Source organism: Pelodiscus sinensis, chromosome 4, assembly GCF_049634645.1.
Source record: "Pelodiscus sinensis isolate JC-2024 chromosome 4, ASM4963464v1, whole genome shotgun sequence".
NCBI classification, from domain to species: domain Eukaryota; kingdom Metazoa; phylum Chordata; order Testudines; family Trionychidae; genus Pelodiscus; species Pelodiscus sinensis.
This window is the reverse complement of record NC_134714.1, coordinates 131,158,386-131,184,889: the sequence shown is the minus strand read 5'-3', so window position 1 is coordinate 131,184,889 and position 26,504 is coordinate 131,158,386. Positions and strand designations below refer to the sequence as shown.

The 26,504-nt window shown below is 53.2% G+C and overlaps 1 protein-coding gene and 1 long non-coding RNA gene across 3 annotated transcripts in view; one reads left to right on the top strand and one right to left on the bottom strand.

Moving 5' to 3' along the window:
* The first annotated feature begins 268 nt into the window (after positions 1-268).
* LOC102457786 (integrin alpha-D-like) overlaps positions 269-26,504 on the top strand; it is a 69,251-nt gene continuing 43,015 nt past the window's right edge. For both annotated transcript variants that reach the window (XM_075928880.1, XM_075928879.1), the window contains exons 1-13: positions 269-513; positions 13,295-13,398; positions 18,700-18,814; positions 18,907-19,010; positions 19,418-19,482; positions 21,209-21,323; positions 21,680-21,810; positions 22,069-22,214; positions 22,592-22,745; positions 23,894-24,044; positions 24,368-24,441; positions 25,102-25,231; positions 25,388-25,536. In XM_075928880.1, the coding sequence (XP_075784995.1) occupies positions 269-513; positions 13,295-13,398; positions 18,700-18,814; positions 18,907-19,010; positions 19,418-19,482; positions 21,209-21,323; positions 21,680-21,810; positions 22,069-22,214; positions 22,592-22,745; positions 23,894-24,044; positions 24,368-24,441; positions 25,102-25,231; positions 25,388-25,536 (1,683 nt within the window). The remainder of the gene's footprint in view (positions 514-13,294; positions 13,399-18,699; positions 18,815-18,906; positions 19,011-19,417; positions 19,483-21,208; positions 21,324-21,679; positions 21,811-22,068; positions 22,215-22,591; positions 22,746-23,893; positions 24,045-24,367; positions 24,442-25,101; positions 25,232-25,387; positions 25,537-26,504) is intronic.
* LOC142829380 (uncharacterized) lies at positions 13,093-19,491 on the bottom strand. The gene is made up of 3 exons (XR_012903764.1): positions 19,366-19,491; positions 14,917-14,996; positions 13,093-13,232 (listed from the first exon to the last, which is right to left on the bottom strand). It is a non-coding gene; the product is annotated as an uncharacterized LOC142829380 (long non-coding RNA).

Here is a 26,504-nt window from a genome sequence, read left to right as displayed (position 1 = left end):
CACTCCTTACGGGGGTGCCCCTTAAAGACACTTATCGGGCAGCCACGAGGTCATCGGACCGCATGTTCCCAAAACATCATGCCACAATTGGTGGCTGACACAACAGTGGCCAAGGTGGTTCTATCTGCCCTTACGAAGCAGCGACTCCGAGTCCCACCAGCCACAGCAATCACTGTGGAGCATCCACGGGGACATCCCCCGAAGAAGAAAAGGAAGCTACTCACCTTGTGTGGTAACGACTGTTCTTCGAGGTGTGTCCCCCCCGTGGATGCGGCACGACCCTCCCTCCCTTCCTGCTCCTCGGAGCCCATTGCTCTGCGGTAGACGAGGAACTGAGGGGAGAGAGTCAGGCTGCACTCAGCTGTCAACTGCCACCAGCACGAGAGGCTCGCAGCGCATGCGCAGCCCAACTGCTATGAAAAAGTCTCCGATCTGCGGCTTTGGGGAAGACCCGTCACCTGCAGTGGACCACCCACGGGGCCACCCCTCAGAGAACAGTCGTTACTGTATGAGGTGAGTAACTTCCTTTTCTTTCTGGAATTAAATCAGAGCCCTGCTATGCTGCAAGATTCCTTTACCGATAGCTACATCGTTTAAAAGGCAGCAACAAAATGTTACAGTTTCCTGATGAGCTCTGTTGAAACCCTCTGTTTCCCGTGACTTATAACTTCACCAAACTTTACTCATTTTAGGGTGAAACTGGATGGCCTCTGGATTCAGCTTCAAGCTAGTGCTGGTGGGAAAACAAAGAGAATGAAAGTTGTTTAAGTTGAGAATTAAAGTCGGTGAAGTGTTTGTAAAAGCCGTCAGTGTTTTCTGGGTTTTGTGACTTTTGTCAGGGTTGTTTCCAAAATCAGTTACACTTTTTTTATTTACCGAAAGCCAGTCTTCTGTAGAGGTGTTTGGTTAGTGAAAAAGCATCAGTAATCCTAGGACCATATGATTAGAAGGGTCATCTAGTTTTGCCTCCTGCCACGATTCAGAATTTGTTGAATCTAAACCTTCCAAGACAGACCTAAGCAGGCACAATAAAATCAACCACTAGTGGATTGATGGCTGCAGCGTCGACCCATCAGGTAATGAAGACGAGCCCTAGATTTGCTCTGCTCTATTGCTTTTTGTCCTGCCCTCTGTGGCAAGAGCGAACAATGTTTCTCCATCTTTTTCAAGTGTCTGAAGATTATCATCTTACATTCCTCTTTTCCAAACTAAACATGCTAGTTCCTTCAGCCTTTGCTCTTATGGCTAACACAGCATCCCTGGCATTGTCTTTCGTGCTCGCCTCTGGATTCTTTCCAGTTCTCTACATCCCGTTTATACAGCGGTCACCCATATTGGACCCAGTACTCCAGCTGAGGGCTAACTAGCACTGAGTAGAACAGCACAGTCACCTACCATAATTGCAAGCTGTGCCACTGTTGCTGCAATCTAAAATTTCTTTTGGTTTTGGGTAGGGTGTGGTGGTTTTTTGTGGTTTTTTTAACAGCATCACGTTGCTGACTTATGTTGAGGTTCTGATCCATCACAGCCCCTAGCTCCATCCCTGCTGCTACCCAGCCAGGTTTCCCCACCTCTGTATTGGTGCATTTGGTTTTTTTGCCCCAAGTGTGGCACTTTACATTTGTCTTTGTTGAATTTCATTTTGTTGGCAATAGGCCAGTTCTGTGATTTATCAGGATCCCTCTGAACTTTAGCTCCATCCTCCAAAGTGTTGGCAATCCTTCTCCCTCAGTTAGGGTTGCCAGATGGTTTAACCAAAAAGACCGAACACCTCCCACCCCCTCAAAAAAACCACGGGGAAAAAATTCTGTTGGGCGGAGGGGAGGGAGGGGAGACCAAAGTTGTTGAGGAAAAAAAAAAGGACCAAGAGTTATTAAGAAAAACAAAACAAACAAATAAATAAATAATAACCCAGCATGGCCCCTTTCAGAGTGCATGCAGAGGCAGAACAGGGATAGGAACAGGGAAGCGGTTGAGTATTGCTTCCACTTGGTCTTTAAACTTTTTGCTGGCAGCCATTTTGTTTTCTTGATCAAGCCAGAATGCAGCTTCTCTGCAGAACCAGGTAAGCAGGAGGTCTGAGGGCGGAGGGCTGAAGGTGTTGGGGGTGAGGCTGGGGGCTGGGCCAAATTGCTGAGTGTGTCATAGGGTTGCCAGGTGTCCGGTATTTTCACCTCCTGGCTGGGAAAAAACCCAGAAAATACTGAGCATTTTAGGTGTCCATTATTTTCTGAAATTTTTTACCGGACTGGAGGCAAAAATACTGGACTGTCTGGGTCAATAACAGACACCTGGCAACCCTACCCTCAGTTTTGTGTCATCTGCAGGCTTGATCAGTGTGGACTCTGTTGTTTGTTTTGTTGAGAGAACTGGCTTCCGCCAGTATCCCACAGTGCCTGCCCTGATAGCTGTGCTCAGTGGTTTGAGACCTCTGCTGCCCTGCAGGCATGCGCCCCTCCCCTTTCAAAGCTCCCAGAAATATCTCACAGGTGAGTGAGCTGCTCCATTTGGGGAACAAAGAACAAATCATTGGAATGCTCCTCTTTGGCCCTGCACTGGGAACATGGCGGCAGGCAGACTGCTGCTGCAGGGGGAGGGCTGGAGAGACAGCTGTGCTGTTTTGATATTCCTCAGCACAGAGAGCTCACAGCGTTACAAGGCAATCCCAAGAAGTGCAGGGTCAGCTGAGGGACTTGGGTCTGTTTAGTCTGCAGAAGCGAAGAGTGAGGGGGGATTTGATAGCAGCCTTCAACTTCCTGAAGGGAGGTTCCAAAGAGGATGGAGAGAGGCTGTTCTCAGTAGTGACAGATGGCAGAATGAGGAGCAATGGTCTCAAGTTGTGGTGGGAGAGGTCCAGGTTGGATATTAGGAAAAACTATTTCACTAGGAGGGTGATGAAGCACTGGAATGGGTTCCCTAGGGAAGTAGTGGAGTCTCCATCCCTAGAGGTGTTTAAGTCTCGGCTTGACAAAGCCCTGGCCAGGTTGATTTAGATGGGATTGGTCCTGCCTAGAGTGGGGGGCTGGACTTGGCGACCTTCTGAGATCTCTTCCAGTTCTATGATTCTGTGATAAGGGGATGGTTTGATGAAATAACATGATCTTGGTAACTAACTGACCATTCATTTTCAGTGGGAAATAGGTCAATGGAGGGATGATAGAGAACTTTCTGGGTGTCTGGCTGGTGAGTCTTGCCCACATGCTCAGGGTTTAGCTGATCGCCAAATTTGGGGTCGGGAAGGAATTTTCCTCCAGGGTAGATTGGCAGAGGCCCTGGAGGTTTTTCGCCTTCCTCTGTAGCATGGAGCACAGATCACAGCTGGAGGACTCTGCATCTTGGGGCCTTCAAAGTATTTGAAGGCTTCAATATCTGAGACATAGGTGAGAGGATTATTCTAAGAGAGGTGGGTGAGATTCTGTGGCCTGCACTGTGCAGGGGGTCAGACTAGATGATCATAATGGTCCCTTCTGACCTTAAAGTCTATGAGACTATGAGTCTATGAGCTCTAGCTTCCCTCAGCACTGCCCTGTGGGATGCTTATCCACATTGCTTTGCTCTGTCTGTCATCAGGGTGTGTTGTGTGGTTCGATTTATTTCAGATCCAAGGGAAATCAGTACACTTCAGGGCTACTTAACCACTTCCTTATTTATTGCAAGCTTTAAGCAGCTAGTAAAATTGTTTAAGTTTACAAGCCTTAAGAATAACGACTCTACAATTTAAACCTCAAATACTATCATTCTAAAGCCAAATAAACCAGCGCAAAGCAATGCAAAAGCACTTACTAGAAGATCTGCTCTATACAATAGTAAAGCCTAATTCTCTTACACTTCACCCGTATGCTACCTACAGTGCTGTGCAGGAAGTCGTGGTTCTGTCTTTTCCCACGCAATGGAACGCCAGGCACTGATGTAGCCGGTGGGAAGGGTCTAATCACTCCTAGTTACCGTGAGCAGGACGTGTGGGTCGACCCCCATTCCCTCCCATCAATTGTTCTTACTAAGCCCAATTTATAGCAAAGTGAGACTTGGTCATTCTAATAATATTTACCAATTGATTACGTGTTGTGTAGCTACATCACATGCCCAATGACCCTATCTAGGGAACAGCCTGCTACTCAGGATGTTACTGCAGTGTGCACAGTTAACAGTTTTATGGCTGCATCTATACTTTGTCCTTATCAGAACCAAAGTACCGGCACAAGGCTGCTTGTCGTGAGTTCTTGACGGGGTCTCGTGTACCAGGCTTAATCTGCATGGTTATGCAAAACAGTTCCTGACTCTCGGGCCCTGCCTGTGTGCTTTGTTACACCAGACTTGAAACAGGCCAGAAAGCTGCACTTTGGACAAGGCAGGGTAGTGCAGGCTCCCCCACAAGGGGCTAGCAATGTGGCCAGGGCATGTCGACAAGGGGAGGCAGAAAAACTAGTCTGAAGGGTTTTCACTTTTGGTGACTTTTGCGGATCGACAGGACGTTTGTCACCAACCCTTCCCAATGCAGACAGAGCTGGAGTCCGCCTTGGCTCTTTGTCGACAATAGAGGGAGGGGGAAAGACAAAACTCTCTTGCAGGGCTGGCAGGGTGATATTCCTGACCCAACTTGTGTTGCTGTGCAACGCTCTCACTGCTTGGCCGACACAAGGCAGGCTTTGGTGACACATTGTGGCAGGACAGAGAAGGGCTCAGACAGCCTGTGCCTCAACTTACTCCACTTTTTGTCACCTCTCTCGCCCTGGGGCAGAGCTCCTGTGGGCCTGACGTTTTTGGTGTCTTCAGGGCAGCTGTTTGCATTCTTGGAAGGCAGAAGTTCTAAGACTTGCAGCTGCCTAGCACCCAGCATTTGTAAACAGCCTCAGGCCTGTGCCCGCGTAAGGACACAAAAAGGGGAAGTTCAAACGGAAAGAGATCAGGATCAAATGGGCGAGAGAAACAAGCAAAAGATGACGAGACAGATAAACGCTGAGGGACAGAGATGTTCAGTCTGTTGCGAAATGTTTATAAACTCTGTTCCTACTCGATACAGAGTCCATTCCGCCATGCCCCACCCCAGAGGTGGCTGCATCTCAGCACCAGGCCAGAGATCCCTAGCCCCCCTCAGCATTGGGTGAGGGATTCCTGGATGAGCAGTCCTTGTGCTCCACCCCAGAGACAGCTGCCTGTCACCACCAGGCAAGAGGTCTTTGTATAAAAGCACAGCCTGGAAAGCGTCGTCTTCTTGAGCAGATTTGCTGGCATCAGGGGGTAAAAGATGGTCTCTCTTTTACTTTGAAAATATGCAAAGGGTCTCCTAGTGCTATTTGTCGTTTCACTTCTCCCCTTTCTCTGTGCTCAGCAGGGATGTAAGGGGCGTGGGCCCACAGCTGGGTCCTAAATTACAATATAGATATGAACCAGATTGCTTCACGGATTTCTTAAGTATCTGCATTACTGTCCCTACAGGGATCCCATGCCTGGTGTGTACTTGTGGCTGCCTCTGAGGTGAGGCCGTGGCAGGTATCGATTTAGAGCCATAGAATCAGAACTGGAAGGGACCTCGAGAGGTCATCAAGTCCAGTCCCCTGCCCTCACGGCAGGACCAAGCACCGTCTAGATCATCCCTGACACGTGTCTGTCTAACTTGCTCTTAAATATTTCCAGGGATGGAGAGTCCACAAAAAATGAGGAGTAACGTTAATTCAAACCAAGGGGTTTGGTTGGAACTAATGCGTCCCGGCGCGCGCTTTCACTTTAGAAACAACTGTTGATTGGAGAAACGTGCCGGCGAGATCATGCTAATGAAGCGTGGGATATTTAAATCCTCACTTCACTGAGTATTTCGAATGCCTGCATTTTCATCCCTAGTTCAAACAAGGGTGGGGAGGGATAGCTCAGTGGTTTGAGCATTGGCTTGCTAAACCTGGGGTTGTGAGTTCAATCCTTGCAGAGAACATTTAGGGATTTGGGGCAAAAATTTGTCAGGGATGGTACTTGGTCCTGCTGTGAAGGCAGGGGACTGGACTCACTGACCTTTCAAGGTCCCTTCCAGTTCTAGGAGATAGGCAATCTCCATGAATTTAATTTAGGGTGCAAGTGTAGACATACCCTTCCAAACTAAACGAGCCCAGTTCTTTCATAGCTCATGTTCTCTAGAACTTTCAGCATTCTTGTGGCTCTTCGCTGGACCCTCTCCAATCTCTCCACATCTTTCCTGGCCACACCGCTCCAGCAGAGGCCTGATCAGCGCAGAGCAGAGCAGAGGAATGACTCCAATCTTGCTTAGGAGGCTCGTGCATCCCAGACTGATGTTTGGCTTTTTTTACAACAGGGTCACATGGGCTGATGCATATTTAGCTTGTGAGTCAGGCTGACCCCTAGATCCCTTTCCGCAGTACTGCTTCCTGCACAGCCACTTCCCGTGCTGTGCACGGGTCTCCAGCGTTTCTACCTGCCATCTTTGGTGCAGCAGTGGCAATGTCTGTACGCTGGCTACCAACGTGCCGCTGGAGACCCTGGGCGCTGGACAGGGACAGCTTTGCATTGGTTGTCTTGGCACTTCACCCTCCCCTTGTGCCCCCAGATCACATCTATTTGGGGTGCTAAACGAAAGCTGCAAAGAGACACCCGGCTCCCACGACCGCCAGGGGCACCAGATCCACACAGAGCTCAGCCAAGCACAGAACACCTCTGTGGGGTACAAGAGCCGAGGCTGCAGCCATAGGCACTGACCCTTGGGGAGCCCTGGGGCTCAGGCACCGGGTGTGCTCAGCACTCCCCAGCCACAGCTGTTCAGCGGGGGCCTCGAGCTGCTGTTTGGTGGCTGGTGGGAGAGGGTCTGCGGAGGATGGGAGAGGAGTGGGTGTAGGGTGGGTGGGAGGTCTTGAGAGGGAGGGTGGAGCAGGGGTGGGAAGAGGCAGAGGGCGGGTGGAGCCGCAGGAGGGGGTGGAGCAGGGTGGGAGGAGGCAGAGTCTCAGGGAAGGGGGAGGAAGCAGCGGGGCGGGGATGGGGGGAGGGACAGTGACTCAGGGCAGAGCAAGGGTGGAGCACCCAACAGGAAAAATAAAAGCCAACGCCTCTGGTTGCAGCCACTGATAAGCAGAACAAATTAGAAGCCTCCTGGCCCTGTTGCCTCCTAGTCACCTCAGTATTTATTCTCGCTGTAGGTCAAGGCAGGGCAGGGCCTTCCTCCCCACTGCACATCTGGAAGCCAGGCCCAGAGGCTACACCAATACCACAAAAGGAACCCGCAGCGAGTCTCAGAATCAGGTTCCTGTTTTCAGCATCAGCAGCTCATTAGGCCGGATTCTGAAACCCAGCCAGCGGCTCAAGGGTCAGCTCCAGCAAACCCCAGCCTGGTCACCGGAACCGCGGTCCGAGCTCTCGGACTTGCTGCCGGAGGTTGTTAGGGTGGCTTGTTCGCCATGGAGCCATGCCCACAGCGAGGAAGGCCCCCGCGGAAGTCTGTCACAGCGGGTGGGTTTGCACTCCCGGCTTCTCTCGGTGTTGAAACAAGCCTGCGTTCAAATCATTTGTTCCTGTGGTTTTAATCCAGGTCTGACAGTTCCACACTCATCACAAACCCCCCCAGAAAACGGCCGGGGAGTAAAACAAAACAAGCCAACCTTTTATTTTAAGAAACGCACTCTTTTACCAGGATCAAAACCAAGCCCCCTTGTGCCAGGATCCCCCCTGCTGCCTGCCTGGGGTTCCAGGTCTGTCTGTGCAGGGATCCTGCTCCTGGCGTGGAGATGCACTTGGCTCAAGTCAGTGAGGTGTTTGGGGGTGACGATGGGGTGACAATCTGTGGTATCTTTTCTTGGCACTGTTCCACCAGGGACCCCCCACTCCGCCCCTGGAATCCAGGCAGGCCAAGATGTGGCCACTGACCAAGACTGGCGATCAAGCTGCCTCGCTCATGGAGAAGCTGGAGAATTTCAGCCCTGCTCAGCAGGTTTCCGAGATGCTCCGAGTGGAATTCTTTGGGCTAGGAGACCACAGTCCAGAACATCAGAGCTGTGCTGACAGAACCCCCCCAGGGCAGGACAGGGTAGGGCAGGTCAAGCACTGTGTGGCATCTGGCCAGGTTCCTCTACCTCTGTCACTGCAAAGCCGATGTCCTCGGACAGCCCTGAAGGTCGTATCCGGCCTACTCAAGCAAAAACTTCTCTGCACGGAGGCCAGGTTCAGGCTCTATCAAGCCTGCGAGCTGCCTGTCTTCCTGTAGGGGTCAGACACCTGCACCCTCATACAGGCAGACTTGTAGCAGTGGGAGAAATTCCACAGGCGCTGTCAGGGTGAAATCCTGAGTGGAAAGTGGGTTGGCTTTTGGAGAAATGGCACAGCCATAGTTCCCGCTAAGGGGCGCACCTGCACGGTCACACAAAAAATTCTTCCCCCGCCTACCTCCTCTGGGGAGCCATGCAGCAGCACTCGCGGGCAGGCGGCTGCTCCGGTGGGCTGAGGAGTAACGGTAGTTTGAATTAGGATCTTTAATTCAAACTACCTACTCCGTGCCGTGTGTAGCCGCGGGCATGGAGTTCGGACTAAGGGGGATTTAAAAATGGCAGTGCCCGGGAACATGCAAATGAAGCCTGGGATATTTAAATCCCTGGCTTCATTTGCAACTCCGCTTGCCTTCATTACCCTACCTAGCTCGCACTAAGGAGCTAGTGTAGACGTACCCTCACATATTTACAGGTCCTCAGACCATAATGCATGTACATGTAGTAGGCAGGGGTGTCTTTCGGAGGTGTGGGGGTATGCTTAGACTGACCTCCACCCATTTTAGTCACACAGGGAGTAGAGGAAGAGTGAGTATAGTGGTTAGTATCCCCGCCTGTCACGCGGGAGACCGGGGAAGAGTGTCCACAAGTGTCTCCCTTTCTGTTCAACAGCTCATAGGAAACTAACTCCACACACTCCAAAGAAGGAGTCTGACGGGTCTCGAGAATCAGACTTTAACAGCAGCTCATGAAATAAGGGGGGTCGTCACTCCCTCACATATCCGCTGGGTCTCTATCTTCGGCTGACCCCCCTTGCTTTCAGAACTCCCTCGTGGGAGAGTCCTGGTGCGGCTGGAATCAGCTGACTTCTCAGAGACCTGGGCAGTGGCATTCACACTCCACTCATTACATTCACACTCAGCAGCTGCGTCTAGATTGGCATGATTTTCTGGAAATGCTTTTAATGGGAAAAAAAAGCATTTTCGGAACAGAGCGTCTAGATTGGCAGGATGCTTTTCCGCCAAAGCACTTTTTGCAGAAAAGCATCCGTGCCAATCTAGACGCGCTTTTGTGCAAAAAAAGCCCCAACCGCCATTTCCCCGATCGGGGCTTTTGGGCGCAAAACAAATCTGAGCAGTCTACACTGGTCCTTTTGCGCAAAAGGACTTTTGCCCAAACGGGAGCAGCATAGAATTTCCGCAAGAAGCACTGATTTCTTACAGTAGGAAGTCAGTGCTTTTGCGGAAATTCAAGCGGCCAGTGTAGACAACTGGCAAGTTTTTCCGGAAAAGTGGCTGATTTTCCAGAAAAACTGTCCAGTCTAGACACAGCCAGCATGTTTTTTCCAAAGGTACCTTCTTTCTCTTTTTTTTCCCTCTACATTTTCCACATTGAGATGCATTTCTTTCCATGGACCTCGTCCATATTTGGGGCAGCAACCAACACTGTTCCCCCAAGGGGCAGCAAACAACATGTTCCCCCCCCAGAACCGCAGGAACCTATAGTTCCCTATGTCTGGACTTAATACAACTTTCCTATATCTGGGGCGTTATCACGACCGCATCAACAGAATCACTAACTCTACAAGGCGGTGGCACTACAGACAAATCCCCAGAACCGCTGTTACTTAATCTACTTGGGGGTCCCCAGAACCGCTTTTGCATCTGACCTTGTTGCTGATTCAAGAAGTTCGGATGGCGTGAGCCCAATGAGACAGGCAGCTCCACGGGCAGTGGAGATTTCAAAAGGCCTCTTACCTCTAGTCTGGCGCCTTGGGGGTCAGAAGGGGAATGGTCCGCGGTCGTCTAGAAAACAGGCCTTCACTCGGCATTTGTGAGCAACTAGTAGTCAGAGACAGTTTAATCGAGCAGTATTGCAAGGGAAGAAGCTGCTGTTAGGCAGATCGTCAAATACAAAACAATTAGAAGCCAATATATATCCTGTCTGTTTATATATAATAACAATAAACAATTATTCCCCTTTCCGTAACAATTCCCTTCAGACGCCACCTTATCTCAAGGTCTTCACTAGAGTCAGCATTCTAACCTTATCTCCGACGAAACCAGCATCTCTCGCGGTACTCTGCATTGTTAGGTCTCAGAGTTAGCATGTTAGGCTAACCAAAAGGTCAAAAATGGCTACATACAAATCCCTTGGCTTCCACACTGGTAATTTGGCTGTGTATTTTTAGGTACGTGCACACACAATCTTCTGCCTTCTAGGACACAGGAATCAGATCATGGTCTTAAAAGGGTGACTTTTTTATTAACAAAACACAGAAAATACTCTTGACACACTACTTGGTTGCCAGGTGTTACAGAGCAACTGCCAAAACAAAACCAAACAAAACCAAAAAGAAGAAGACGACGACGACGAAGAAGAAGAAAAAGATTAAAACACAGAATTGTTTTGCTGAGGGCCAGTATGGGGAGTTACAGTATAAGGCACAGCACGAAGAGTTCAACCAACCCAAAAATAAAGAAAATAACCTGATCGCATCCGACTAAACATGCCGTTCTACTCTCTCATCTGCTGGTCCAAGATTTAATCCTTTTCTAGGCATGGATGTTGCTGGATACTCCAAACCAGGCTCCCTGGCTTAATTCATGTCCGTCCAGCTCTGCGCTGGCAGGAATAGGAAAGATTTCAATTCGAAAGCTCACACGCTTTTTTCCATTGAGTCTCCTGGCCTCCTGCCAACTCACTTCCTGCTGCTCTAGCTTTCCTGTGGATTCTCTAGGATTGGGGAGGGGGGGCAATAATTTTTGGCCGGGGGCCACATCAAAAATTTGTGAAGTGGCCCTAGGCTCCCCCGAAGGGGGCAGGGCCTAAACTGGAAGGGGCGGGGCCAGGATGCTTCTGAGCTACCCCAATCACAGACCATGGGGTGGGAAAGCCCCTTTGCCCCCCCCCTTCCCACTAGGCACCCATGCCTCTGGCAGGGCGGGAAGAGGCTTTGCACACTCCCCCCCAGACCAATCAGGGCCTGATTGCCTAGTGGGAAGGTAGAGTACAGGGGGTCCCCCACCTCCAGGCGGGGGTGAGGGGAAGGGCGGAGGAAACTTTGCATGCTCCTCCCGCCCCCAGGCCAATCAGGTCAGTGTCCAGCCACTGTGCTATGCTAATTGTGTAGCTTATTTCGAGTCTATTTGAAACAGGCTATTTCGAAATTTGGCACTGTCCATGCAGCACCAACATTGCAAAATAAAGTGCTATTTGGAGCCATCCCTTACTCTTCAATAAATGAGGTTTACTGAGATGGTGAAATAGCGCGGCTGTTATATTTTGGAATAGCGGACGCATTCAAAAAACATGGGGTAGCTATTTCGGGATACCGCTGGTCTCTCAAATTAACTTTGATGTGTAAACATACCTTAAATATCCTGCAGCATCTACGCGGACACTGATATATGCCTGTCGGGAAGGTGCTGTTGTTACGTCAGTGTACTTGGTCACGTACATCAGTGAGAAACTGACCGCACTGAGGGGAAGTAAGCTCCCCTAGGCATATCTAATTCTGTGCTGGAGATCAGGTCTCAACACAGCTGTGGGTTTTTCTTTTCCTGTGTCAGTTTTCACAACTGTCATGGTATCAGGGGTGCGCGAGTCTGTCTGCATCCAGCTGCGAGTTTGCAAATTTAGTCGTACGCCTCTGGATGTCTCAGTGTCGCTGGGGCCTGGGTCTGTCTCCGCATGGTGTTTTGTCCAAGTGGAGTTGTGTGTGGTTCTGGCTGAGTGTTGCTCATGACTGGTGTGGAAAAAGTGAATAAGGAAGAGTTATTTACTTATTCCTGCTATATAAGAACTAGGGATCACCAAATAAATGAATAGGCAGCAGGTTTAAAACAAATAAAAGGAAGTTTTTCTTCACTCAAAAGCGACGAGGAGTCCTGTGGCACCTTATAGACTAACTGAAGTGTAGGAGCATAAGCGTTCGTGGGCAAAGACCCACTTCGTCAGATGCATCTGACGAAGTGGGTCTTTGCCCACGAAAGCTTATGCTCCTACACTTCAGTTAGTCTATAAGGTGCCACAGGACTCCTCGTCGCTTTTGCAGATTCAGACTAACCCCTCTGATATCCCTCTGATACTTCAGTACCCCTCTGATACTTTCTTCACTCAGTGCACACTCAACCTGTGGAACTCCTTGCCAGAGGATGTGGTGAAGACTAGGACTTTAACAGGGTTCAAAAAAGAGCTAGATAGATTCATGGAGGTTAGGTCCATCAATGGCTATTGGCCAGAAGGGGTAGGAATGGTGTCTCTAGCCTCTGTTTGTCTGGAGGCGGGTGACATGATTTAAACCCACCACTCTGTGCTCCCTAGGCAAATACCCTATTCCCTAATCCACTACAGAACCCACCCCATCTCCTTTCCTTCAGTGGGTCCCTTCACTTGCCATCACTGGGCTAGATGGACCTTTGGTCTGACCCAGTCTGGCTGTTCCTACGAGCTTATGCTGTGTCGCTGTTTCTGCATCACTCCTGTGTGTGGAGATGGGGCGGGGGTACGGGAGGGTGTGTGTGTGTGTCGGGGTAGCTCTTTCTGTTTGTCTCTGTGGTTCTGCCTGTCTCAGCATAGCTTAGGTCCTGCCTCAAGCAGCTTTGTACAGGAAAACCTCAGTGTTAGGCTGAACCTATGACCAGCACACATGGGTGGTTCTTTCAAACATTTACAGCCGAACAATAGACTTTATACAGCTTTGGACCTTTACCGTGCAGAAATAAAATGCTACTTTTCACCAGCTTCATTTAAATGAAACAAGCACAGAAACCGTTTCCTGACCTTGGAAAAACTTTTTTTTAAAATCCTTTATTTTGGAGTAGTTCTGCTGCCTGAGTGCCGGCTTCCATTACTAAATGTGAGGTGTGGTTGACTGCTCAGTTCGAGGCCGGGATTCCATTGTGTGTCCGTGCTGCTGTCAGTGTGCCTGTCTGCCTGTCTGTCCGCCTGTCTCGTGCGGTTTAGTTTTCTTCTCTTTTTTTCTTTCCCTGCATCTCCCCTGAGTTCAGTCTCCTCCCCAGGGCTGGTCTTGTCCTAGTTTCACATGACACTGATTGTACTTCTGTTTCCTCCACACTCTGTTCCTTCCTTCGCAGACGGTGCCCTCAAATCCCACATCTCCCGGCACACGGCTCCCCGCCACCCTCCTTCACCCGGCCTGGGATGGACCGCCTGCCGCTGCTCCTCTTCCTGTGCACAGGTGAGTACCGGCCACAGCAGGGTGGGAGCAGAAATCCCAGGCAAGATGCCCAGTGGGCAGTGCTGGCCTGAGCAATTCTTGTGCCCTGGGCAGTGGGCACATGGTGTATGTGCGGCCCTGTCCCCGGGTGCACGGTGCCCCTTACAATGTCAATCAGGCACCTCCCATAGGCTGGTGCCCTGGGCAGCTGCCCGGCTAGCCCCTCCCCCCCCTTAATCTGGCCCTGCCAGAGGGTATGTTTTTGGCAGGGGATGGGAGCAGCTGGATTGTCTGGACACCTGGGTTCTAGCCCTGGCTCTGGGAGAGAAGTGGGGGTTGCAGGGGGAAGAGCTGGGGTGGGGGGACTCCTGGGTTCTTCCCATGGCCTGCATGGGGAGGGCACAGTGTAGAGCCAGTGCTCATCCACCATCGAGCCGCACCCCCTCTGGCCTCAGGTGTGGGTGGGTAGCTTTGCCCAGGGCCCCCAGCAGTGGGGTGGCACCTCCCAGCAGAGCCTGGCTGCCCAGCTGCCACGGGGCGGGCAGTGCACAGATGCTGATGCTGGCCCGGCAGTTCCAGGACTGTCCGGAGGGATTCCCATCAGGGATCTGGAGAGGCTCTGGCTAGGGAGGGTTGGGTGGGGAGCAGGCGGCACTGGGGGGGCGGATCGGCACTGGCTCAGTGTAACAGATCCATCCTGCTTCTCTGTCACTCTGAACTCCCTGCTCTGACCCACCCAAAGCCCTCCCCTCCTGGGGCTGGGGTGAGAACTCAGAGTCCTGGCTCTCCACCCCCCCAACCCACCAGACACCCCATCCCCTCCCCTCCTGGGGCTGGGGTGAGAACACAGGAGTCCTACTTCTCATTCCCACCTGCTCCAACCCACCAGACCACCCCTGTCCTCGGAGGGCTGGGGTGAGAACCCAGGGATCTTAGCTCTTAGCCCCACCTGTTCCAACCCACCAGACCCCCCCTGTCCTCGGAGAGCTGGGGTGAGAACCCAGGGATCTTAGCTCTCAGCCCCACCTGCTCCAACCCACCAGACCCCCCCCCTGTCCTCGGATGGCTGGGGTGAGAACCCAGGGATCTTAGCTCTTAGCCCCACCTGTTCTAACCCACCAGACCCCTCCTGTCCTCGGAGGGCTGGGGTGAGAACCCAGGGATCTTAGCTCTCAGCCCCACCTGTTCCAACCCACCAGACCCCTCCTGTCCTCGGAGGGCTGGGGTGAGAACCCAGGGATCTTAGCTCTCAGCCCCACCTGTTCCAACCCACCAGACCCCCCCTGTCCTCGGAGGGCTGGGGTGAGAACCCAGGGATCTTAGCTCTCAGCCCCACCTGCTCCAACCCACCAGTTCCCCCTCCCTGCCTGAGAATGGCGAGTCTCTCTCCAAGGTTCCCAATCTGAAGTTCTCCAAGACAGACAATGGCTCTCACCTCTCCCATCCCCCACCCCTGGAGGCCTGTGGTCAGTGCCATATTCATTCAATTGGCTTCCCCCCTCCCACGCCAACACCCCACCTCCCACTTGACCTACTCACTTCCTCTGCGGGGCGGTTGCGTCACAGCCGAGCTGCTCAGGCTGGAGGAAAATTAAATTGTACCTGACTCCCATAGTTACCTGGGGGGAGAGAGAGAGAACCTTGGAGTCCTGATTTCCAGCTCTGCCCCCCCACCCCCAACCAGTAGGTCCCTCTCCCTTTGCAGCACTGGAGTCTGGAACCGCGGAGCCACCTTGCCCACTTCCCTTTCCCCAGCCTCCTACTGGCACCACTCCCAAGTGGGTTGCACCATACGCTGGGCAGTTTCCCAATTGCTTTGCAGAGCCTGTTTGGCAGGGGGAGGGGGAGAGCCTGGACTAGTAGAGGGCCAAACCACTGCAGCAGAAGGGCAGCTTGTATCTGCTCTTTTAGCCATGGCTTGGGAGGGCCAAAATATGCCTGCTGAGGGCCCCCAATGGGCTACCCCACCCGGCAGCATAGCCTTGGGATGCTCTTGCAACTGGTTCTCATGGCCACCTATAAAGTCTGGCCCACTGGGGTCTGGATGCCTGGGTCCCCCCTCCAGTGAAGAGAGGGGGCTGGGGAATGGGAGTGGGAGAAGGGATAGGGCAGGCGTCCGGACTCCTAGGAAATACAAGAAGAAGTCCTGCGGCACCTTATAGGCTAACAGAACTATTGGAGAATGAGCTTTCGTGGGCAGAGACCCACTTCATCAGGTGCATGTAGTGGAAATTCCAGAGGCAGGTATAAAATATACAGGCACATGAAGAGAAGGGAGGACCAATCAAGAGGAAGGCCAGAGTTAACGAGGTCAATTCAATCAGAGAGGATGTGGCCCACTTGATGTGGAGGTATGACCACCGAGAAAGGAGGAACTGCTATGGTAGTTGGTCAGCCATTCACAGTCTTTGTTTAATCCTAAATTGATCGTGTCAAATTTGCAAATGAATTGTAGCTCTGCAGTTTCTGTTTTTGGGGGGTTTTGTTGCAGGATGACTACTTTTAAATCTGCTACTGTGTGTCCAGGGAGAGTGAAATGTTCTCCTGCACGGTTTTGTGTGTTACTATTCCTGATATGTGGAGAAATTGGAGAGGGTCCAGAGAAGAGCAACAAGAATGATGAAAGGTCTAGAGAACATGACCTATGAAGGAAGGCTGAAAGAACTGGGTTTGTTTAGTTTAGAAAAGAGAAGATTGAGGGGGGACATGATAGCAGTTTTCAGGTATCTAAAAGGGTGTCATAAGGAGGAGGGAGAAAAATTGTTCATCTTGGCCTCTGAGGATAGAACAAGAAGCAATGGGCTTAAACTGCAGGGTGGTTTAGGTTGGACATTAGGAAAAAGTTCCTAACTGTCAGGGTGGTCAAACACTGGAATACATTGCCCAGGGAGGTTGTGGAATCTCCATCTCTGGAGATATTTAAGAGTAGGTTAGATAAATGTCTATCAGGGATGGTCTAGACCTGTGGTCACCAACAGGTTGATCGTGATCGACCAGTCGATCGCGGAGCGTCCTGTCCACCCTGCCCCCATTTCCCTCCCACCCCCGGGAAGCCCCACTACCTACCTCAAGTGAAAATGGAGGTAGTGCAGCTTCCCAGGATGGACAGAAGTCCCGCAGCTTAGCGCCACTTCCGGCGATTCCAGAAGTGCGCTAGCTGCTCTGCCGGGTGTACTGTGGGAGGGAGCATCGGCTCCCTGCACCGCACAGGAGGGGTGAGTCAGCCCCGGGGGAGGTGCTCGTGGGATTTTCCTGCGCCGGGTGGGTTGGCCCCGGGGCAGGCGCATGTGGGGTTTCCCTGTGCCGTGGGGGGGGTCAGGCCTGGAGGAGGCATGCGCTGGCTTCCCTCTGGAAGGGGGGGAATCCTGGAAAGAGGCAGATGCAGGGGACTCTCTGCCTCCACTGGCACCCCGCCCCTTGTCCGCACTCCCTGCTTCCCACTGCCCTGTCCCCAGCCACAGAACTCTGTCCCCATTCCTGTCCCCAGCTACAGAACTCTGTCCCCATTCCCATCCCCGAACTCTGTCCCCACTGGCACCCTGTCCCCTGCTGCAGAAACCTGTCCCCATTGGAACTCTGTCCCCTGTGCAGAACCCTGTCCCCTGCCCTCCCAGCACCCTGTTCCCTCTTCTCTGCCCCCCGCCGCAGAACTCTGTCCCCACAAAATGTATAATTATAAATGCTTCATTTAGATTTAAATAGCATGAATAAAAAACAGACCATTTATTTCATAACTATAAACACGTGATTTTAATTTTATATATCGCATAATTTAAAAATAAACTGTTTATCAGAGTGTGTAAGCAAGGGCTGGGGATAGCATGTGATGGACAGGAGAATAGAGAGGGTGGGGCTTCAGTGAAGGGGCGGGGCTTCAAGAAAGGGGCGGGGCGGTAGATCTTCACCTGTTCTGAGATTTAAAAAGTGATCGTGGGTGTAAAAAGGTTGGAGACCACTCGTCTAGACCGTACTGGGTCCTGCCATGAGGGCAGGGGACTGGACTCAATGACCTCTCGAGATCCCTTCCAGTCCTAGTGTTCTTTGATTCTGTGATATCTGATTTGGGTCTGTTTCTTATTTTACATAGGGACCGTCCAGTTTAGCCGATGTATATGGCAGACGGGCATTGCTGGCCGTCTGCCTTATACATATTACACTGGTATTACATATATATTACCTTGGTAGATGTGCAGATAAATGAGCCAGTGATGGTGGGGCTGACGTGGTTAGGCCTTGTGATCTGCTGGTGTTGCTGGTGTAGGGATGTGAGCAGAGTTGGCACTGAGGTTTGTTGCAGGGATTGGTTCCTGAGTTAGAGTTACTGTGGGGCGGTGTGTAGCTGCTGAGAATTTGCTGCAGTTGGCGGGTTGGCGGTGGGTGAGGATTGGCCTGCCTCCCCCGGCAGCAAACCTCGGTGCCAACTCTGCCCACATGCTAACACGGCTGCCCCTCTGATGCTGGACTCCTGGGGTTTCCCACTGGCTCTGGGTTGTTACTTACCAGCAGGTCTCACACTTCGGCTGAGTTCATTGCACATTTTGGAGGCTCATCTCCTTCCAACCCCTCTCTTTGTGGGACCCCCTCCCACCCTCTTCAGGGGCTCTGGGTGCCCCTCCTTACCCCCTTTCTCTCCCATGCTCCCATCCTGTCTTTCCCTCACTTCTCCTTCCATGCAAGAGGACCCCGAGATCCCCTACTTGCCAAGGATTCTGGGTCCTTCATTTCCTCATCACCGCCCCTATGCCAAGTGTACACCCCCATTGCACCCTTCTTCCCCACCCCACCCTCTTCTCCCTCGCCGTTCTCAGCAGATCAGGTGTGCCGGGTGTGCACATGCTGCACTGCATGGGTAGCTGAGGGGGGACGTCGCAAGGGGTTACACCCAGACCTGGCTAAAGCTGCTGGCTCTGCCAAGCAGATGCCAGGGGGGTCTGTGTGCCCCCCATTTCTCTCCTTCTGGTTTTCTGACCCTCCCCTCCAAACCCATAGGGTTGTGCGCCCTGGAGCATTCCCCGAACTCTTGGACTTGACCCGATGTGGTGTCCCATGCCGCAGACAGACACACAGGCACCCAGTTCTACATAGGGCTGGCCATGGATGTGCTAGGCGCTGTACAGACACAGGGTCAGCAGATGTGAGAGCAGAGGGCAGGGGCTGGGGGTTCTATCTGGCTATCTAGCTCCTGGGTTCCTCTATCTGAGAGGTGAGCAGGTGTTGGTGGGTTGGAGCAGAGAAGGCTGGGGGTCAGGCCGGCCCTAATAGCCTCACCACTGGTCCCTTCTCCTGGGGAAACTCTAACCAGAGACCGTTTAACCCCTGCAGCGCTGGCCTCCAGCCATGGATTCAGCGTGGACGTGGACAGACCCATCACCTTCCAGGAGGCAGCCGCGGGGTTCGGGCAGAGCGTGGTGCAGTTCGGGAGCGCCAGAGCCGGGCGGTAAGAGCCAAACACAGGCTGTTCCCACCCCTGAGGGGACTGTCTGGGATGATGGGGTGCCCCTGAGCCTCTCTCTGCTCTCTCCCCTCCAGGCTGGTCATCGGGGCCCCGCTGCAGACGGGGAACGTGAATGAAACCGGCAAAGTCTACACGTGTGACGCAGGCTCCAAAAGCTGCCAGGAGATCCCCATCCAGAGTAGGGGACCCCCTGTGCTGTGGGGTGCATGGGGGCAGACTGTGGGTGAGGGGCTGGGAGCCAGGAGGCCTGGGTTCCAGGCCTGCCCCTGGGAGTGGTGTGGGGCCTAGTGGTTAGCGAAGTGTCACTGGGGAAGACTCGGAACCAGCACTTGCTCTGGGTAGGCAGCACGGTCTAGTGGGTGGGTCAGAGCAATGGGGGCTGGGAGATCAGAAGGCCTGGGTTCTCTTTCCATTCAGTTGCAGGGGGATGTGCAATGACTTCCCGTCCTCCCCCACAGATGTGGAAAGGAGATTGAGTCACAAGGTGGGGCAGCAGTGGGGAGGGGGGAATGACTCAACGAAGATGGACTGACCCTGTCTCACCACAGGTTTTCTCAGCCGGGTGTGGGTGTGTTTCTCCTGCAGGGCCCCTGGACGCAGTGAACATGTCCCTCGGATTGTCTCTGGCTGCCCGGGGCTCCCAGCTCCTGGTGGGTACCACACCCAGGGGAATTGGGGGGCACTGGAGCGGCTTGTTTATACCAGGGCTTCACCCCGGATTTGGGTCAGTCACTTTACCCAGAATTCCACAAACTCTTCCTCCCCCCCACCAACAATGTTTGTGAGATTGAGCAGCAGCACGGTGATGTCATAGAGCGGGTGACATCATAGAGGTTTGAACCCCTGGAGAGCCACCGTCACCAGGGGAGATGGGACCGTGGGACGGGAACCCCTGTGCACTGTCCCAGGGAGGCGGATAACTGGGTGACGTCTGGAGGGGCGATAGAATGATACAGCAGGAAGGGGTCATGTCGCCAGCGCCAGAGCAACTGTCATGGTGGGGGTGGTAAGTGGGGGGGGGGGGAGAAGGTGTCACCGTGAGAGTGTATTTTCCAAATATTATTTATTGGGTGCAGGGGTGGTGTGTGCGGGGGTCACATGTCCCCCCAAATGCATAAGCAGGAGGGGCAAGGGGTCAGAGCCTTTGGGTGGCCTGGGGGACTAGCCAAGGGGGCCTGGCACCCACGGCAGGGCTCACTCCCCCCTCTCCCCCCCTCCCGCTCACCAGCAGTAGCAGAGGGAAGCGTAGCAACATGGCTCTGTGTTGCTGGCTCCCAACCGCATCTCTTAGGGGAGGGATGGGAAATTTTAAATTAAATTTAAATTTATATTTTAATTTGTAACCCGACTGGGTGTTTTATGGTGACTGGACCCTATTGTGCTAGGCGCTGGAAAAACACAACACAACAAGGTCCCACGGGGCTTACAATCCGAGTGTGAGACAAGCGACAACAGCTAGAAACGGGCACACAGATGGGGGAGAACAGGGAGACAACAAGACACAATTGGTCGGCCCGACCGGCAGTGGTCTCGGTGCACCACTGGCCTAATTGCTGCTCAGTTTTGTAGCAGGCAAAGTGGAGCTTTCAGGAGGCTTGGCCAGGAGACATGGCGGCCATTTTCGGGGAGCTCATCTCCCGTGTGAGGGGCCGTGTGGGAGACGTGCAGAGGGGTTGGCTGGAAAAAGGAACAACTGGGCTGTGGAGGCCGGGCATGAGACAGAGATGGTAGGCTGGGTGGGGACAGGCGGAGAAGGGCCTGGAAAGGGAAGAGCAGCAGTTCGGGTTTGAGAGGAGAGCGAAGAGGCAGCCAGAGGGCTACAAACAAGGGGGGGGACAGGAGCACTCTGAGTGGAGATGAAGGGTTGTTATTCCCATGGTGAGGGGTGAATGGCCTAAGACGCTGTGAGGCGTGTGGTAGCCAGGTGCCACTAGAATGACTTGCGATGGTTATGTGAGAGGGGTAGCAGGGGGGTAAGCAAGTGACATCACTATGACGACTGTGAGGGTGTTTTGGGGAATGGGGGAGCCCACATAGAGCAGGGAGGGTGGTAGACAGGTGGTAGACAGGTAGACAGTGCCTGCAGAATGACATCACAGGGAGGAAGCATGACAGGAAGCATGGCAACCCACTGGGTGATGTAGCCATGGCAACAGTCACTGGACGCTACTGCCATAGCGGGGAGCATGGTAACCGAGTGATGTCCCCGTGTCACTCCTTGTCCCCTCTCTCGGAGACAGGTGGCGGGTTCTGGGGTCCTGTCTGCCCCCAGGGGGTCCCCTGCCCTGGCAGGGCCTTTTCCCACATAGCCACGGTCTTTCTGCTTCACACACAATTCTCATCACCTACTGACCTCGTCTCCCTCTCATGCCCCAGGCCTGCGGCCCCACGGTGCACCGGGCCTGTGGGGAGAACATGCACCTCAACGGCTACTGCTTCCTCCTGGACCAGAGCCTCCGGCAGCTCCAGCGCATCCCGGACACCCTGGCAGGTGGGGGGCAGAAAGGTCTAGATGGGTCCATGGGATGTAGGGGGGAGGGTTGGACAGCAGCCTAGATGGTCCTATTGGTTTGATTCAGGATGCCAGTTGGATCTAGGAGGCAGGACCCCTGGGTTCTGTCCCCAGCTCTGGGAGCGGGGTAGGTGCATTTTGTCACCCCAGTGCATGTCACGCTCTGCTCTCAGGACCCCTCAGTGGCAGGGGCCATTGGTCTGAACCAGGGTGGCAGGGAGGGGGCAGGATACCGGGGTAGATGGGCCCATAGGTCTGACCTAGCGCTTTCCGCTGGGTTTCTCTCAGTCCTTGTGGAGATGAGTCAGGACGGGCTTCTCCTCTGTCCCTCTCAGAGTGCCCCAAAGGTGCCACGGACATCGTGCTCCTCATCGACGGCTCGGGCAGCATCGACGCCGTGGACTTTGATAAGATGAAGACGTTTCTCTCTGAGATCATGAAGCGTTTCAGTGGCACCGACACGCAGGTAAGAGGCAGAGGCAGAACCCTGCCTATTTACCTGCCCCTTGCAGGCAGGGCTGGCCCCAGTGCCCCAGGGCAGCACTAGGGGGCGCTGTGCTGCAGGGAGCAGCAATGGATTTTGCATCCCAAACCGGGAAGAAATTCCCACAGAACCAGCTACCCCCGAACACCTGCCCCAGCCCTTAACTGAGTCTGATTCCTGCTTCTCTTACTCTTCACCCCTTGAGTTGTGGTTTTTTTTCTCCCCTGCCTCCTCCGGCAGTTCGCCCTCATGCAGTACTCACACAGGTTTAAAGAGCACTTCGACTTCTTCCAGTACCAGAGGAACCGTAACCCTGATCGCCTCCTCAGATCAGTCAGGCAGCTCATGGGAGCAACACACACGGCTACCGCCATCCGGGAAGTGGTGTAGGTATTGCTCTCCTCCTCCTCGTATTAACTCCATAGGGGATGGGTTGGGAGAGCACATGAGCTAAGGGACAGTGACTCAGGACCCCTGGGTTCTATCCCTAGATGTGGGAGAGGAGTGGGGACTCATGGTTAGAGCAGGGGCTGGGGAGAGAAGGACTTGGAGACAGCACTGCAGATCTGTATGGTCAGCTCTGACCCTCTGTTCCTGTGTGACTTGAAGAGAGTCATGTCCCTGCCTGTGCCTCAGTTTCCCCGTCCAGACCATGGGGGCAATAACAGTGATGTCCTTTGTAAAGGACTTTGGTACTGCCAAAGTGCTAGGTGCTATTATGTATCAATAACTCTCCCATGTGTTCCCCACCCCCCATTTCCAGGCGGGTGCTATTCACTTCTTGGAAAGGTGCTCGGGAGGAGGCCACCAAGATTCTCATTGTGATCACAGATGGGGAGAAATCTGGAGACCCGCTTAATTATCCAGACGTTATTCCTGAAGCGGAGAGAGCTGGGATCATTCGCTATGCCATCGGGGTGAGCCACAGCTGGGTGGAGAGCTGGTGTGGGTCTGAGGCCATGTCTGGAGACATGGGACGGGGAGGTGGGACCCCTTCGGGTTAGGGAGACAAACCGATGATGGCTTGTCACTGGGCCAATGTGTATAGAAGAGCTGAAACTACTGTCGTGCAGATTGAGCGGCGCTTTCTAGTTTAGATGTCAGGTTGTCTGCCTGCCCTGCAGTCCACGTGTTGACTCAGATTGCGATGAAATTTGGTTTGCCTCATGGGGACGCAGGTCAGGGTGAATGGTCCAAATGTAGAGACATGTGAACAAGAAGTCCCTGAGATACAAGGCCCCCAATTAAACAGCAAAGTCACCCAGTTCTTATAAAGACCCTTTGCGCAGATCAGGGGCTCAGACAGCGGGTCTGATCCTCCCCACACTGATCTGTCATTTGACACTGATCTCAGCTAGTGCCCGGCCCTCACTGACGCTCTGGGGAAGAAGTACTGAGGAGTTTATTACCGTTAGATGGGGGTATCTAGAATGGCACATGCCAAACAGCTGAGCCACAGAGCTTGGAATGAGCCCCAAGAACTAGGGCTCTTCTGAAGCAAGATGGTTTTCATGGGGCTTGAGGTGACAGCAAGTTGTCATTGTTCCAGAATTGGTCCCATTCCCTGTGGGTCCAGTGGCTAATTCCCCTCATGCTAAAACCTGACACCTTCTTTCCAGTCTGAATTGGTGTAAATTCTCCGCCCGGCCATTGGATCTTGTTAGACCTTTGGCTGCTGCTTATGTCGGGCCCAGCGACTGGGAGGTGTCTGCACTTCACTGCAGAACCGGCTGCAAACAACCCACCCAGACTAGTCCAGTGGTCCCATCCCTTCACCCCACCCTGAGGTGCCCCCAGAGACATGGCCCGCACCCACCCCTCCCTGTGCCCTGGGGACTCAGTCATGTAGGCCCCAAAACACTGACAAACCTCATGCCAAGAAGCTGCCTGTGTCCTGCTGCTGATACAATCATGACACTTCTGACCAGCTGCTCCAGAGGCCCCCCCCCATCTGGCGATGGCTGAGCTGTGCCTCGTTAGAGCAGATGGATTCATGCCCAGGGCTCTTGGCTGTGATTTACACTGATGCCCTGGTCTCCCCTGCACGCTGCTCTATCCCATGAAGGTCGGCGATGCCTTCTCCAGCAAAGCTGCCCAACAGGAGCTCCGAGAGATCGCCTCTGCGCCCGCCGACCAGCACGTCTTCCGGGTGGACAATTTCGACGCCCTCCAGGGCATCCAGAACCAGCTGCAGGAGAAGATCTTCGCCATCGAAGGTACTGGAGTCAGGGCAGGGGCTGCACTGGCCCCGGGGGTCTAGAGATGGGTCTCCAGGCCCAGATGGGAGGAGGAGTTTCTGGGAATCCAGAGCTCAAATAGCCCAAATATATTTTCTCCTTCCCCTACCTACTGCTCTAGCTCCATGAATACCCCAGGCTGGCTCAGGGGGCTGGGATGAGATACAGGGGCCTTCTCTCTAGGTGGCGCTGGATCCAATCCAGCCTTGAAGTGAGAAGGGCTGGCTCCGGGGAGCAGGGGATGAGACATGGGGCCTTTCCCCTCTATGATGGTCTCTCCCGTGTCTGTCTCTCCGTCCCAGGCACCCAGTCCCAGAGCAGCAGCTCCTTCCAGCTGGAGATGTCTCAGGAGGGATTCAGCTCCCTGCTGTCCCCGGTGAGTGATGCCCGGCCCTAGGCCCTGCCCCACGCTGCCCTACTCTGTGGCCCTGATTGCACTTTCAAGCTAAACAGGTGCTGGTTGGGCTAGTGCTTGCAAGGGATACAGTCCTTTACTAGCCCAGAGTGCTGCCGGAACAGTGCAGGGCACCCTGCCCTCCCTCTCTGGGCAGGCATTCTGGGTGCTGTTCTACAGTGATTGGTGTAGGGGCCCAGTAGGGGGCGCTCTCTTTCCTGACCATCAGCACCTACCCCAGGTTATATCTAAACTCCGCCACTTCCAGGGAATGTGTCTGCTCTTCCAAAAAATGTTTTTGGAAGAGCAGACGCACACTTTCGGAAGTCCTGTCTTCCTCATTTTATTCCAAATATGAGCTCTTCCTAAAGAGGAGGTTTTTCCAACATTTGGCCCCATGTAGACAGGCCAAATGTCGGAAAAGCCTCTTCCAAAAAAACAAGTGGAAAAAGGTACGCAAATTGCGGTTCACAGTTTGTGTATCCGTTTCCAAACCACTCCTCCTCTGCAGTGTAGACATAGCCCCGGTGTCCCAGCACAGTGCCGGGGGTGCTGTGCTGCAGGCGGTGGCCTAGTGTAGGACATTCATGCTGTGCTGTCAGTTTCCAATAATCAAACCCCTTGTGGGGCATGTTGCTTTAGGATGGGCCTGTGCTGGGAGCGGTGGGGGCCTATGACTGGTCCGGTGGGATTTACCTGTACGGAAGCAGTGGGACGCCGAGCTTCATGAACGTATCCAGAACCACCACTGAGATGAATGACGCTTATCTCGGTAAGAACCACCCCGGAGAACGTCCCTTGCCTATTTAACCAGCTCCCGGGCTCCACCCCAGAGGTGGTTGCACATCAATTCTGAGAAAGTTCGATGCAGCTCTGGTTGCACGGCTGTTTCCCATCTCACCTCCCCACGTCCCTCTCTTCCTTTGAGGTTATTCGTCTCAGGTCATCACTGCCAATGGGCAGAACAGCTACGTGGTTGGGGCCCCTCGCTACCAGCACATCGGCAAAGTCGTCCTGTTCAGCCGAGATATCAAGGCTGGGGAATGGACATTCAGATCGGAGCTGGAGGGAGAGCAGGTATGGGGAGTGTGCCAGAAATGTGGGGTTAGGTGTGTGTGTGAGAAGGCTGGAGGAAGCCTGTAAGATACTGACCTTGTATAATATTTGTGCTGGTTTCACCTTCAGAAATAATTCAGGGATAATCTTGACTGGTTTAGAGAACTGCACCACAGCTGACATTCAGCATCTCTCCAATATTCCACTGCTGCGACCTTCACTTACAGCGTAGACAGAGCTCATGAGACAGAGGCCCAGCTCCAGCAAGGGAATTAGGTGTAGTGATGCTGTAGTGAGGCACCTGCCCTTTCCAACAATCCACCCAGCCCACATGTTGGGCCTCATCCAATAGACATGTGCAGAGGCACAAGACCTTAACAAACCAGCTAGACGGGAGGAGGGAGGGACTCGGTGCACATAACAAAAGTTATTCCGCACGTGGATGGGAAAAAATATGCACACAGATGGAAAAAATTAGCGGGAACATTGGCGTGGAGTAAAATGGGCAATTAGTTGCTTAGAGTAAGACAGCAAGGCACATGCCATGCCCTCGAGGCAGCAATATGAGGAAATTCTATGGCAAGAAAACAGGCACCAAGTCATGTTAGGCACCACAGGGGTCGGAGGCAGCCATGCAGAGGTTTTGTGGATCAGAGGGGCAGCTACGTCTGTGGTTTAGGCACATAAGTGCCCTTATGGCTCTGGCCCAGAGAGACTCGGGCAAGGAAAAAGACCTCATTGGCAATATTCACAATGTCTGAAAAGGATCACGCTGTAGTAACAATGCGAATTTCTCCAAGATCGAACTGCCTGTACATTCCAGCTGAACAGAATTTATAGCAGTGGCTTACCCAGTGAATAGACTTTACGTGTGCTAGCACATTTCAAAGGATTTGCACCACAGTGAGCATTCAGCGTCTCTCCACGTGTTCTCCGAGGTCGGTAGGTTCAAGAACACGTACAGCGATGGCGCCACCTGCTGTGCTGAG